The sequence below is a fragment of the Heliangelus exortis genome, chromosome 3 (genome assembly GCF_036169615.1).
Source record: "Heliangelus exortis chromosome 3, bHelExo1.hap1, whole genome shotgun sequence".
NCBI classification, from domain to species: Eukaryota; Metazoa; Chordata; class Aves; order Apodiformes; family Trochilidae; genus Heliangelus; species Heliangelus exortis.
Window position 1 is genome coordinate 49,935,010 of NC_092424.1, and position 15,777 is coordinate 49,950,786.

A 15,777-nucleotide genomic window follows, 5' to 3' on the forward strand; every position below is an offset into this window, starting at 1 on the left:
GCTTCCACCACCTCTCTGAGCAGCCTGTTCCTGTGTCTCCCCATCCTCATGGTGAAGAACTTCTTCCTAACTTCCAATCTAAATCTACCCTCCTCTTAGTATTTATACTACCTATGATGCGTATGTGATGGAATACCTATTAGTTCATGTTTGGTCACTTGTTTTGTCTGCTCCTCCCCAAAGAAGGGTTGCAGGTGTGACCCCTTTCCTCCCTTTAGCTTTCCAGAGCATAAAAAGTTTCTCAGAATCAGTGGCCTTGATTCTGTATTCAATTCTCTGATCGTTATCAGTACTAGAAGCAGACTCTGAGAAACATGCCATTAATTTTAGCAGGTGCAACTACTTAGAAGAGACTTACCCAAAAATTAAAATCACTAGAATGAAAATCGGTTCAATCTTGGCTCAAGCCAGGATGCACTTTGTCTGTCTTTAAGACCTCCCTGGAAACCCACATCTTTCACAGTGTTTCACATCATTATTTCACTTTCCAAAACCTCTTTTTGGCCTTACATGTCCAATAGAAGTTGTATGCTGACAAACCTGAGGAGGTTTTGACAAAAATGATAGGTCTTACTGGCCCTATTTAATACCAGGAAGAGCCTGGTATGCCAGCACAAGAGCTCTTTACTGTTTTGCTGTTTGAGTAATGGGTGTAAAATACATCAACCAAAGTCCTGCTGTGTTCCAGTCACGTTTATACACCTTTGTATTAATATGGTTTTAGGACAGAGAGAGCTACCATAGTTCTATGCTTGCTTCATCTTGCTTGGAAAATTGATTAGAAGGTATTTGATTTTCCCACAGCAGAATGCTGTATTTCCATATCGACTTTTCCTTCCTGTAGTCCATTGCTGCTGGTTTTTGTCTTTGTGTTGTAATTTCACTGGCTTCAGCTCATTTTATACAAGTGGATTTATGAGTTAGCACTGCCTTGCTTCTCATTGTTAACAGAGCTTTACAAAAGCTGCAGCTTCTTAATAACTGCTAATAAATTCTGGTTTTCAGAATCATCATGGAATGTTTTTCAGCCCCTGTGGCTTCTAGCCTTAGTGTTGAATGCAATGTATTTGAGATGGACAAAACCCCCCTTCTGCTTTTATTGTTAGCAGAGAGGAGAGTGTCAAATGCTTCTCCCCGTGACGTGTTATGTTCGATAGATTCCAGCATTTCCCTCAAGCTGAGAGGCAGGATTTTTCTTCCCTACTTAATACTAAAAGTAGTCATGTGAATACTGTAGCAGCATGCTCTCTCTGAAGCTACATTTCATCAGTAGTTAAGCTAAGTGTTTACCTATGTCTTCAGTGCTGTATGAGGCACTGAGACACTTAATCTGTTATTTCATGTGTAGAACTATTCATTGTTTGAAATCCTGTTTTTTTAACCATTCCCCCTCATATAGGGCATTCCCTTGATCCAGAGTTTGCCACTGCTGCAGGATGTTATCGTGTAGTGTGTGTCAGCTCTGGCTCTCATGTGCAAGAGTAATGGAGCAGAAAGCTTTCACTCTTCACTGAAACAGCTAAGATGATGGTCCAGGGGTTGCAGTGTGAGTCTCAAAATGAGACTTGTACTAATATGTACCACCAGAAATTTGCTGAGCTGGTTAATTCCCTCAAACACTTGCTGAGGTGGCTGTCACAGGGATGCATCTTTATTTTGGCCTGTGACCCATAGCTAGTGACTTGAAGGCAATTTCTGTTACTCACATGTGTACCTGCCCTGTCCCTGCATAGGGGCTTCCCTCATCTTCTCCAGAACCTCTGCAGAGGCTGAAATATTGTGTGTAGTGGAGGACTCAAGGCAGAACAATTGCTTTTGAAGTAAAACAAGCTCTTGGAGACCTTCAGCACTCTGTCTGTCTTTCAGATGTAGCTTTTTCAACCATTTCAGGAGCTAGACTAGAACATGTAGTCCATGCTCAGAGCAAACAGGAAAAATATTTTTGGGAAGAGAATGGCAGAATTTTCTCTCAGAAGTTTGCTGCTGCAGGTTATTTACACCTGCTGAAATGGTTTCATAATTACATTTTTTTTTTAATGTATGAGCATTTTAGCCATCTTTTTTTCTACCGGTTATGCCACAGAATTTTCCCACCATTCAGCTGAGTTCCACTTTGCACAGTTACTGTCTGCACAGTGAGATTAATTCTGTCTTGGAATCTGCAGAGGAGTGTTTAAATTTATGATTCATATGGACACAGCTTCAGTGGCAGAAACTGAAGAGGTTCATGAATTTCTAATTAGAACAGATTAATTCAATGAATATAATTTCCTAAACTGACCAAGCTGCGGTGTGGTGCATAAATGAAAATTAGGTAATTTAAATTTCCGCATTTCCCCTAACACATGTGAGCCCTATCCTGAGTACTGAGGTTTTCTTTTGGATGCTTTTCTCTCCATGCTTGTGTATTTCATGAGCAGAACAGCAACACCTTCAGATAGGCGATATCCCATATCTGTTACCTTACAGAGCAACCGAACTGAAGTTATCACCATGAATTTTGTGCTTTGTTCTTTCTACCCATATGTGTTTTTCAGACTTAGCTCATAAATTACTGTAAAGCTGTTTTCAAGGTGGAAGCTAGTATATAAAACCAAAATCACACTATTTAGAAGCCTGCAGTTATTTGAAAATAAAATGTATCCAAAAACATCATATAAATCACAGAGTGTCCACAGTAAGCAGAAAAGCTACCTGTGAAGGAAGCTTCTTTCTTGAGCCCTGAGGCAAAGAACTTAAGGCTTGAAGGAAGCCACAAGTACTGCTTGTAAAGTTTAGAACTCACTTTTGCTTTCAAAGTGCGAGATTTGTATAAAGCACTTTGGTGATTTGCACTTCTGCATCAGAGCTCCCAAGCCTTTGCAGTTCAGCTTCACAGTTCCTTTCTGCAACACCTGCAGTACTGAAAGGTTGGTGATGCCAGGCAGTGCCTAGGAAGTTTGATGCCTGTGGATCTTCCCTTACTCTGGTTGCTGGATCACAGCTCCAGCCAGGACCCTGGGGCCTCATCCTCCAGCCATCCTCTTGATGGCATTGGGTAAAGAAAAAGACAGGAAGGAAATAGGTCTGGTTAGAATATGGCTTAAAGGCTTGGAGAACAAAATGTTGCCACAAGTTGAGATTGTTTTAAAAACACTGTAGGTGGCTTGGTGATGCTAGTTTAAATTCAGTGGGCTTTGCTCTGCAGGATATTAGTGTTACTAATTTTAACCCAATTTCTGTGGCTTATTATTGGTATTTTGAGATGCTGTGCTGACTAATCTTGGACCTCCATGGGATCTTATCAAGCTGGCACTAAGCCACTGTTTGCCATTCCTCTTATCTGTTCCATGGGGGTTGGAAACAATTTATTAATATCCCAATTTCTCCAGAATCTTCAGGTCTTATTTGCTATGATTATCATGTGCTATTTGCATTGACACTGTCTGAGTACAGGACCAGTGACTTAGGCACACTGAGTATTTAAGTGTCTTGAATGTCTGGTCTGCCTCAGAAAGCTTCATGGGCACATGTGAGGGCAGTTATTTAGGGCAGCAGGCTGCTAGAATGGAAAATAAATGGCCATCAAACTGATGCCTCCTTTGTCTAGACCAGAGTCCTGGAAATGCAAGCTAGGGATGTCTGTTACTGCAGTGGCTGTTTCTAAAAACCTGAGCTCTCTTTTATTTGATTTTTAATTTTGGTTCAGAAGGGTGAAAAATGTACTCTCATGAAATTAATCTTCAAAAATATTTTTGAAGAGATGGTATAGCATGTCTGAGAGTGTGCCAGTAGTACAACATTTACTCAACCTTCTAGAATTAGCCCTTGGTATTAAAAAAAAAAAAAGTTCTTGATCCTGCTGGATTAAAGTCAGCACAACATGTGGATTTTAATATGAGGTTTACTGGATTTTAACCTAAATAAATAGAGTTGCTCAGGGCTGATGGAAGTTTTGTGATCTGTGCATAGATCTGTGCCAGAAGTTCAGTCAAGAGTAGTGTTTGCCTAAGTATTTTTCTTTGGTTTCTTTTCTAATAGCAATAGGAAAATTACTATTCAGCTGGAAAGACTGGTGGGTATATGAAGCAAAACAGCACAGGACCATCAGGTGTTTTGCATTCTAGCATTACAAAGCAGAGCTTTAGAGGAGGGAGGGGAAAGGAGAGTTGTCATTCTGTTCTCCACAGTCATCTTGATGCTATAAAACTGTTCTTATTCTAATAGGGTGGGCTTGACAGTAAATGAGAAGAAAAAAGGCATATGCAGTCAGGTTTTTTTAGGATTTTGTTACATAGGTTTTGCAGCTGGCTATTCAGATGAATAGTTTCATGCTGAAAGTAATAACTTTCCATCTAATTGCAATTTCAGGATCCACCTTCATGCACAACTGCTGGAGCAAAAGACTTCTATAAAGCTTTGGGAAGCCATGTAGCATCTTGTAAACTATTGTTTAAAAAAGCTAGTATATTTTTTTTAAAAAATTTAAAAGTAACATTTGCAGTGTGTGACTTTTTTAAGCAACAGATAAATCATCAGGGGTCTAAAGGCATGTTGGTAACACAGTGGATTCTCTTGCCTGTCTACATGAAACCTTAAGATGGAACAATTGATAAAATGCTCCCTTTTTCACCTGCGTGGCAGCATGTGGACAAATGAGTCACTCACAAACAAGAAGTGTTTAGAGCATGGGGCTTGTCTTTCCCACCCTCCTTACAGGCTGCTAAGTGGGGGTGGGAGAGTGCCCAAGGAAGATTCGCAGCAATGTGCCTGCAGCCTTTTCCAGATGCAAAACTTACTTGGATTCCATTTTGACAGAGCTAATAAAGAGAGGGATGTCTTGTGCCAAACGGTTAATTTCACTTTCCTGATCTGTGAACGTCTGTGGAATTTCCCTGGGCTTGGTCCAGCTTCTGCTTGACGAGAGGGATTGGATCTGTCAGGAAGAGAATGTGGTCGCCTTTTCATGCTGACTTCCAGTCAAGGACTTCAGTTCCCTTTCTGTGATATAAAATCAGTAAAAGGAGATATTGGTCAAGGCAAAATTCCCCCAGTTGGGCAATGACCCTGTGTCAGCCTTGTTTGTTGGCAAGTATATGGCCATGAGCTGTCCTATGCCCTGCTGGATGCCACAGCCAGCAGTGCAAACCAAATCTGTGTGGTGGCCAAGTAGGTTCCTCTCTACTCTGGATCTTACAACCTTTCTAGGTGGACAAATCCAGCTCTGCTTTGTGGCAGCCAATGGTCATTTCCTGTTTAGCATCAAACAGGATCTGTTTTCCAGAAAACTGTGTCTGGTTTTCTTTTTTTGTGTTAAATCTTAAGAGTGTTGTGTCACTCTTTTTGCAAACAAAGGGTATAGGAAGTACAATTTCATAGAGATAAGAGGTTTACATCTAGGCAGAGGAATGTGTGAACAGACAGACCTCCAGTAGTGAGAAATAAATCCATGTCCTTTTTCATTTTTTGGCGCATGTGTGTATACTATTGTGATTGCTTATTCAGCTATAATGGCTTTTCAATTTAAAGTACTACTTTGCAATAACTTCACTAGGGGTAGGACTGGCTGAGAATAAACTAACCATAAGTAGGTTCCCCCATGGTTTCACATGCAGATCAATCAGCAAAGTGTAGTTCTCAGACTAAAAACTATAATTTCTTTCTCCATTCTGATTGGAGTTTTCCCACTGACTTGAGCTAGACTAGTTGTTAATAGTACATGCCCCTTAGGCAGCTGGCTTGAAGTCTTAAATTAGATACCACCAGTGGGACTCGCCTCATCTAACTTGAGGCAGCTGAAACCCGTCAGGTGAGTTGTTCTGTAGGAGTTTCTGTCTCTCTCCATTGACTGCAAAGGACCCTGGATGACCAGGCTCTGGAGCAGATGGTTATTTCCTAGATATTTGATGGCAGGTGATACGAATTCAGTCTTCCTGACAAATTTCCATGTAAGAAACAGGACTTGCTGAAATGTAGCTGAATCTTCTCAGTAGTTTTAGCTCAGAGAATGCTCTTTTAATACCAGGTTTTTGCTGTCTGTTCTTGAAAGCAACTTTTGGAAAATTGGTCTTGAATTTATCTTAAAAAATGTGTAAATATTTAGTAAAAATAACACATTCTGCTTTCTATTTTGTTTTAACCACTTCTGTCTGGAAATGTTACCTTTTTCTATATTCTCCGGTGACAAGGATGGTATTAGCTGTTTTACTGGAGTATTTTATAATTTATCTTCAAAGTGTTTCCTTCTGGAGAGCTTAATGTTTCCCATTTGAATGGCTTGGAGGTTGTCCTTGGTTCTCTTCTGATTCTTCTTTTCTTTCACTCCCCTTCAGATTTCTTCTTTCCATTGTTTGGGGGTATCACTAACCTGACATCTGTTCTGTTTTAGGAGAAACCTGATGCCAGCCCCACATCTCTACAGCTGCGATCCCAGATTGAGGTTAGCACTTTGATTTTGATCATCCAGTATTGTTTGTTTGTTCTTTAATTTGATATTCTGCATAAATTGGGAACAGGCTGCTCTCATGTCTGCTCTCACTACTGTGTGTCTTCTCTTGCAGGAGTCACTTGGTCTCAGCAGCACTTCATCCACACCTGACAGTGAAAGAAAGTAAGTGAAAGGCATAGGAGGTGAGAGAGGAGGGAGGTGAAATTTTCCTTGAAGTAAATTCATTTTAGATTTCATTGGTGTTTCAAGGTTTCAGATACAGCAGCTACTAATGAAAACCATTTTGGAACTTGTTTCTTCTCTCGTTCTCTTTTTGCCTTTTATTATTTTGGGTTTTTTAGGTTAAGGGAAGGTTATCTTTTTCTCTTCTCTGTGAGCACTCGGGGTGTGCACACATACTTGGGTTTTTTTTAAGGAACATCAGTGATTTCATGTTCTCTGCAATGTAAACCTACTTAAAAAATAGCTTTCTGTGACTAGACCTAAACACAGCCAAAAAGAGATAAGAGAGGGGGAGGGAGAGCTACAAACTTCAGCCACTTTCCTTTTCCTGTGCACTCCTGGGTTTTGTAGCTATTCTTTCAAAGGTGCCAGGGGAATGAAGCATTTAAAAACAAGTTAAAAGGAGCTTTAATTTTAGCAGTCCTTAATAAAAACCTCTCTGTGAGGACTGAGAGGGTTTCTGTTTACTGTCACCTCCTGCTGCAATGGATGTGCTTGTTTTCTGTGCCTTCTTCCTTTGATCCCAAGATCTTAGATCCCAACTGCTATGGGTAATGTGCAGCAGTGCATGAAGACATCTGACACTGCATTTCCAATTGCCTGCACGTTGTGGGGGCAGTGCCAGCTGGAATGGTTCAGTGGGGGTATGTGGAATTCTGTTACGATGTGATACACTTTCATAAGGTTTTACTGTCCCACGTTTGAGTATCTTCTAGTGATTCAAAACTGGACTGTAGCTGCCCTTGCTATTTCAGGAGAAGTGTCAGTCCCAGAGGGACCTACAGTGGATATAGGGTATTGGACTTGCCTGAGCACTGGCCATGTTAAAGTCAGATGTATGGTAGGGAACAGCTGCCTAGGAGCTTCTTGTGGGACTGTGTGAAAGCTGATTAGTGCTGAAGATCTTGGAAAGTGATAAATTATCTTTTAGAGGTTCCTTGTCTCTCTTAATTGCTCACAGAGAAAGCAGTGCTTGAAATGAAGTTGCATTTTCAAAACAACTGAAGACAAATAAGATGAATTTTACCTTGGGTACCGTCACTGCCTCCATGCTACATGCTTTTAACAGAGAATGCCTAGAAAATTTAGAGTTTAGAATGGTGCTTCAGATACTGAAACATGGAGAAGTTTTCTTCAGGGGTACCTCCCTGTCTAACATAATGAAACCAGGACTGCCAAATGAATGGGAACACTGAGAACTGTAATCTGGAAAGTAATCCTCCAAGGTTATCCTATAATCATAATACTTTTCTGTCTGTCTCAAAGCACTACTTTCCCCCTTGGTAAATAACATCATCCCACCTCAGGTAACAATGAGATAAAGATCTCCCAGGAGGACAACACACAACTGGGCATGAACTCCTCTTACAAGTTCTGGCCAGTTTCCTCAAATGTGTCCGTGTAGATGTTGTACCACAAGTAACTGAGTGGGAAGACACTGTCTGCAAAAACATCTCTGCTCTGAAAGAGCCAATTTACTTCATTGAAAGGAAATTAAATTTATTATCTTAGTTCATATAGAAGGAACCTGTGATTTTTGTGGACCTTTCAAGAATGGAAGTGTCCTGTTTGAGGATTTGTCTCTCAGCTGAAACTTGTGTGTTATTAAGCTGATCAGATACATGAAACAGGCACTAGGCAGGTTGTGTAAAGTATTTGGGCAATAAGAAACAAGGCAATGCGATGCACACTAATGGAGCAAGCTGCTGAAAGCAATAAATTGTATCTCCTCAATACCATACAAATTATTTGAAACTGAAATTATCCATGCCTGTGCCTGTTAGTGACAGCCTGCCACTCCACTGCTGGCTCCATTCCTCTGGCTTGCAGGGCTGAATTGTCTCAGGAATGCCTCTTCCAGGGAGTCAGAGTTTATAATATTGATCTGCAGGAAAATTACAACTTCAAGTCCATATGATATGTCTGTACTTGTTGCTAACATGTTAGGGGAGGATGGCTTGTTTGCTCTGGAGGGGTTTTTGGAGGTTCAGTGTTTAGTTTATGGCTTTCATCTAAATTTACTGTTTGAGCACTGTCCCCAGACACTGCTTTTGTGGCCCCTTAATGCTGCATGAAGATCGGGGGTAAACCTTTTCCAAAACTTTTGTTGAAACAGGACTCCGGTTTGCCAAACCTTAAACTTGATGCAGACATGCACTGGTTTTTCATATTCACAAAGAGATTTGGGAAGCAAAAGGAAAGATTTGTCCCAAAATAGCCCTTGCTGAAAAATCTGTTGTTGTGAGTACTCTTCCAAAGTCAAAGTAAAACTTGGCCAAGCCTGCTTGCATTTCTATATCTTGAAAATACCAACATTTTCTCAGGGGGAGGTGAGGTCGGTTGTTTCTGGTCTGGTGTTCTGAGCAGGTTGCTTCAGGAAGTTTTTCCCAAGGAAAAACCTGTGCTGGGATAGAGAGGAGAGAGTGTTCCAGCCAGCTGGAACATGGTCACTGTCAGAAACTTCCTTGCCCAGCACTGCTGCCTGCATGCCCCACAGATTTTGACTACCAAGATCTAAAGTTTTAAAATAAGTCACCTGGATGGTTGTTTAATTTGCCAGAGCTGAGGCAGAAAGAGGCTTTGAGGGAATGTGACAGAGGCTGTGTTAGTTTCAATTTGGTTTGGTTTTCCTTTGGTGCGAATGAAGGGAGGCACCACTGAACACGGCGCTGAAAGCAGATTGCCCTTTGTGCTCCATGGTAAGAAAAAATCCTGTTTGTGTGGACAAGCAATGTATGTTCAGTCTTGCCTTGAGTCTTACGAAGCCTGCTGCCCAGTCTGTTCAAAGCCAGTGTTAAATCAGTCAGTGCCATCAGGTCCAGAAAGTTGCTCAACAAGTATCTGTGTAGTGGGTGATGTGCTGTGCTGTAACTCAGAAGAGCAGCCGTAGTGACTGGAGGGAGGCGAAAGGGGTTGGAGGAGCCTAAAGGCAGAAATGTTTGTCACTTCAAGTCATTGTCCCTCCAAAAGATGTTTTGGGGAAATACTACCTTCCTCTATTGCTGACAACTCTGTCCCTGTTGATTAGGTGAAGCTACAAAAAACCCTGCACATATAAACCTGCTCTGTGCATTATAAATGCCCTGCCAAAGGTGTTTTTCATTTAATTGATTCTGACAAAAAGAAAAGAATCTTTGCTGTAGCAAAGGCCTCTGAGATTTATGTGAGTAACATTAAGGGTACTGATGTGGCCTGAAAAGCTATCTGTAAACAACAGAAACAAAGTCATGTTTGTTCAAGCTTTGCCTCACAATTGCTTTAAGTTTTTTGGCCATCTTGGAGTTTCTTCTGTAAATTAGAACAACTAGGCAGGCTTCAGAGTCATATAATATTCAACAAGTCATGCAAAGCATGGAATGAGATGTTTGTAGCTTTCCTCTCTTAATAATTAATTTCATTTTCCACTGCCCTTTCCAAGATTCCCATCTTTAACTGCAGTTGTGCTGTCACTTGTGGTGCTAGTGTAACTTTACAGATTCTGTGTGCCTTCAGTGAAGTTAATTTTAATCAAAAATCTCGCATCTGCAGGTGTTCCTTTATAGACAAATTGACTTCTGCTTTTGCTAGTGTAACAAATATCAGTGTAACAAATATGTAGTAAATGTGTTCTCAGACATTATTATTGCTTCTTTGTCTCCATACCATGTTGATCTGGGGATGTATTGTGTATACAATCACTATTATTTCCAAGTGATGGCAACACCCCAAGGAAGTTTACTCAGGCAGGGGGACTGAGCAGGGGTTTTCTCATAATTGTAAACAGAGCATTTAAAACAATGTAATCCAACTTTTAGCTTGTTCCCATTTTTGAGCATTCAAGTCTACATGACAGACTGATGAGCTTTGCATGTTTGCCAGGAAATCCAGGTTAAACCCAGTCCCCTGAACTTAGGCTTCTGCATCCTGACTCTCATCCTGTTTTTAGAAGAACTGGGGATGTTGCAGAGGGGAAGTTGTGCATTTTCCCTCCTGGGAAATAGATCTGTTTGCTGTCACTGTTCACTCCAGCAGCCTCTGGGCAAGTTTCAAATGTGGTGCCTCAAAGAGCTGCCAGGACACAAAAGGAAGTGAATGAGACCCAAGAGTACTGCATACAGATACGATGAGGTACAGTTACTCCTATATGCTTTTTCTTTTTTTTTTTTGACTTTGCAGCTGCTAAAGAAAGCAAGGACAAAAAAACCCGACACATAGGGTAACAGTTGTGGCTGCTGGCATTTTGCAAATTCCCATCACCATCATATGGCAGAGGGTGTTAGGAATTTTCACCTCCTACATGAATTACCTGCTGTTTCTTGAACTGTACTACTCAAGCACACTCCTGAAGAAGCAAATGGTGATACTTCATATTAAGCAAATGGTGATACTTCATATTAAGCACCACAATTCATTCTGATGTACTCCTCAACCTGTGGCACGTTACAGTTTAAGTGTTCTCTACCCTGTGATCCTCAGCACCTAAATCCCAGACTCTGCCAGAGCTGGGAACTGAGCAGAAACAGGCTTGTCAAACAGAAGGTGCTGGAGAAAAAAACACACATGTGGGGTGCAGGCGGCACAGGGGAGCATTGCTCAGGGGCTTTGCATTCCCCGGGTGTAGGGGAGCTGCTGTGCTTCTGGCAGCTGTGTCCTCAGCTCCCTGCTTCAGCTGCTCCCGAGAGCGAACGTCTTTGTCACCCTCTCTGTGTGTGCAGGACATGCAATCTTGAACTGAGCCCCCATGCAGACAGAGTCTTGTTGGGAATTTCAGAGGAGGAGCTGTAGGCTGCTCAGGCATCAGGCCTTTCTCTGATGTTGCTAGCAGGCAGGCAACCAGTGAGACCACAACACAAGTGGCTATCTGTGTGCTATTGTTTCTGCAGGAGGAACTGTCGACTGAATGAGTTTTTAAGGATTTTCTGCAATGGGTTTGCCATCGTAAAGCCTGTCACTGCCCTGTGGTATAAACTTGAACTCCAGATCAACCTAAGGCTGGGAGAAAGCCAGCAGTTTGGTGTTCCCATCTTCTACAGTGATTTTCAGTGAAAGCAGCAGCCTCTTTAAAAATGGCTGTCATTCTGCAGAAGTGTTTGTGCAAGCCTCAATTCTGCCCCCTTTGGTGCACTATCTACTGGCCTTTGCCAGTAGTTTTTAATGCTAGATTTCCTAATCCTCTTCTCTTGCAGCATCCAAACTGCAGATCAAGCTTTGAATGCCAGTTATTAAATTATCCCTCCAGGTCATGAGTGGGGGTGTTTAAATTCTATAGTGATCGATTTTTGGCAAGTTCTCAAGATGCCTAAATTACCTTTGGCAGGTATTTGTAAGCTCATCTGCAAAGAAACATGGAGGATAAGTTTTACAGAGGGCATAAGGCAGAGGGACAACAGAAACTAAAAAGAACAAAGCAGAAAACAAACATTCCCCAAGCAGAGGCTGCACTTAATTACTAACAGAATGAATTATTCCTTTTGTGTAGTTTAAAAATATAAAGGAATACTGGAAGAAAAAGAAAGAAGAGCTTGCTGTACCCGATATGTCTGCATTTAGGATACCTTTTTATATTACCTTGCGTTTGCAAGAATCAGAAAGAATCAGTGAATGTGTAAAGCCCTGTTTTCAGTTGATTGAGGTCTGATTTAGTCAAAGCCAGATTATTCATGCTGCCTTTAAACAGCCTTCTCAAGAAAAGTAGGGCAGGAAACTCCCACAATAACCCACACAATGGGAGCCAGAGGCCAGCCAAACGCCATCCCGGGACACGTGAGGAGGGAAACCAGTGTTCCTTTGAGCAGCTGGATGAAGATTCCCAGCCTGGTAATTTTGTACAAGGAAGCATGAAGGGAGCCTTTCATGAGTAAACCCGACTTGTCGCAGCCAGTCAGCACGGCACGTAGTGAGCAGCACACACACAGAGAACAGGGGTGCATTGCATGTGGTACATTGGACCCAGCTCTTTGCTGTCAAGGAGTTTTTAGCTGGTGATTCGCTGCCTCCTGGCTGGGACCCACTGGTCAGTCATTAAATCTGTGGCATTGCCCCATCTGACCACTGCCCTGTCACCGGACCAAGCCCATAGGACCAAGGTGGCGGCTTCCGTGCTGGTGATGGTAGAAAATACACATACACATGCGTGGCCCACAAGCAGCTCCGTGTTTGTTTCCACTGAGAAAGTTTTGACCTGCTTAAAGAGCCATTGCTATGGAAACCTAATGAGAAGATAATTGAATGAAATGTCTTTGCTTTCCATCCCTTTCTCACACTGGTGCAAGCAAGGTCAGAACCTCGCAGGCCTTCTTTCTCTTCAGGTCCATGCAAATTTGATAAAAATAGCAAAGGCCCATTTTCTTCCCTCTGCCAGCTCCAGTTAGATAAATTATCTTGTATTCAGTCAGGAGCAGTTACAAGTCTGTCAGTTTTTCATACTAATTACGTGGCTGGGCCATTTCTAATGCACACAGATAACCAAATGGCTTTGCAGCAGAGCCAGGGTGGGCTTTTGCTTTGGTTTATTCACTGCTATGAATGTGCATAATATTTGTAGATTGAAAATCCTATCCAAGCATTTTCCTCAATGGGCTATAAGTAGTAATTGGGAAGGAATAAGAGGGATGATATCAGTTTATTGAAGATCATAACAGTAGTGGTTTCATTATCAGATGGTGCTATGCACCTGTGGATTTTATGGTCCATAAATGAGATGTGGCCATGTGTTAAAGCACATCTGCATTTAAAATACTTAGTGTTGAAACAAAGCCCATCAGAAATCTCATCATTCTCAGTTCCCATGTTTGTTCTGGTTTGAGAACGATGAGCTTTCAAAAGTCAACAGGCACGTTCATAAAAGCAGCACATAGTGTCATTTGTTTCCTTTTTCAGTTCTGCAGTGTATTAGCACATTCACATCTCGGGGCACGTATGATTGTGTTTCTTGTAAAATCAACTGCTTTGTATGCAAGATAAGCCTCAGTGTTTTTCTGTCTCAGATCACAATCAGTCCAGAGTTAGCAGGGAAAGCTGTAGCTGGAAGTTCAATGCAGCCTAATTAAAACTTAATAATCAGATACAGTCTCAGCTGACTTTTGACACAGATGTGTGCATTGGTTCTTGCTTGTACTCCAAGGTTTGGAGCCTACCTCCATGATTCAAGATTTAATTTATATAAGGGAGGGATTTCTTCACTATAGCAAGGTCATCCCCATTGCAGCACTTTCACAGAAAGATAGATTCAAAGACCATTTAGGATGCCTGGTTTTGCTGTTGTTCAGACAAAACCCACAGGTCTGCAAAAGTAGAACCAAAGGTAGTCATCATGTTCAGATCTTTGTTCTCAAATTCATCTGGTCTTTCAAGTACCCTCTTAAAAGCAGTTCGTTCTTCAAGCTGCCCTCTCATTCTCTACCTACTGCTGGAAGTTTGTCCAACTAGTTAGGAAACATTAACTTCTTTTTTCTAATTTCTTTTCTGCTTATGTCTACTTGTTACTGTGCCTGCTTTATTATTAGTCAGTAAATTGATCTTCTTGTATCTTTCAATTTGGACATACTGAACAGAAAAAACTTTTCTAGATTTCTCTCATAATATAAGGTCTCTGGTTCCCTGACTACTCAAACAGTTTTTCTTTTTACCACTTCTGGTTTGAATTCGTCTCTCTTGAGCATAAGTAATGATGGTTGTACAGCTATTCCCATCGTTGGAATTTCCCGTGCTTATGTCTTTTAGGATGAACACATGTTTTTCCCAATCATCCTTTTTCAGCAGGTATCCCCAGATACTTGGTCATCTGCAAATATCAAAAATTTGAAAGGCTGACTTCCATGTCAGTCTTGTTCATGTTTTTGCACATTTTGGTGATGAATGTAAACTCATTTCCATTAAGCCGGTCTTTCTAATCATCTAGTTCCTGATCCAGATTCCATTTTGTCTCTGTGAAGTCTGATCTATCAGTCTAGAGATGGTTCTGAATTTGTGAGATCAATGGATTAAAGTTTGACCTCTTCTGCTGCATACTTCCTGAGATTACAAATTGATAAGAAAGTATGCTTTCCTCTGGACATAAATCTTTTTTTTTTCCCCTTCTTTTCTAAATGTACACCCATGCATTTCTTCTGCTATATGCTGTGACAGAGTACATTTAGTGTGAAAACTTGCTAATGAAGTTGTACATCAGACCACAACAAAAATGAAGGCCTCCACAGCGGAGTAATGGCATTTGGCTCCCTTTCAGACATGCAGTGCTGAAACTTCTGCCAAGTGTCACTGCATCATTAACTTTCAGTACAAGTTATCAGTCTATGAATGGAAGAATACAAATCACTTTCAGTGCACGCTCACAGAGGAGCTGCAGATTTAACAGAGTAAAGGAGGGTAATTGGCAAATCAAACATACCATGACTCTGAGGTACTCTGGAATTTTTTGCCAGACATCTAGGAAGTAAAATGCTTGATTGATTTCACTGAGGATTCTTAAGTTGTCTGGTGGAACTAAAAACAAATGCCTTATCAAGCTCTATGTGGTAGGCTTTTTTGGCATTTCCATCTTTTCAGAGCAGCTGTTAGAATTTCAAGATCAGCCCATGCACAGAAGATTTCCTCTTGAGGGAATGCATGAAATAATAATTTGAATTTGCATCCTCTGATGAAACTCAGCATAGTTCTTAAATCAGTTATAAATGAGAACATGGTGTGCTTGCTGTGGATTCTCACCCCTTCTAGCTCAGGCATGTGAAAAGTTTGCTTCTACTGCTCTTCCCCTTCTTGAGAGGCCAGTGTGTGATGATTTTGGTGGCCTCAGGCTAATTCCCTTTGAACAGATGTCCACATCACAAACATTGCTGCTACACCTGCTACTTACTTGCATTGGTGCTGGCAACTGTACAAGAGAAGAAAAGGATTAAAATCAATTTGGAGGCCAAAGTGCACAAGAGACTGCCTCTCCACTTCGAGGCTGGTTTCACTAGTGAGGCAAAGTTCTGATCATTAGCAGATTTAATTTTCTATGGCCAGTGATTTGGTGCATTTCACGGATACTAAATTCATTTAAGATAAACAGAATAACTGTTTGATGACTGAGGTCTATGCTCAAGTGGAAAACATGCAGTGGATTAATTCTGTCAGTTCCAGCAGAACTTGGCTTTTTACTTAGTTGT

The 15,777-nt window shown here is 41.3% G+C and overlaps 1 protein-coding gene across 5 annotated transcripts in view; it reads left to right on the forward strand.

Annotated features, from left to right (window-relative positions):
• The window catches only part of LOC139794662 (SAM and SH3 domain-containing protein 1-like), a 532,690-nt gene that overhangs the window by 465,646 nt on the left and 51,267 nt on the right, over window positions 1-15,777 (forward strand). For all 5 annotated transcript variants that reach the window (XM_071740526.1, XM_071740527.1, XM_071740531.1 and 2 more), the window contains 2 exons: window positions 6,368-6,418; window positions 6,540-6,589. In XM_071740526.1, coding sequence (XP_071596627.1) covers window positions 6,368-6,418; window positions 6,540-6,589 — 101 coding nt within the window. The remainder of the gene's footprint in view (window positions 1-6,367; window positions 6,419-6,539; window positions 6,590-15,777) is intronic.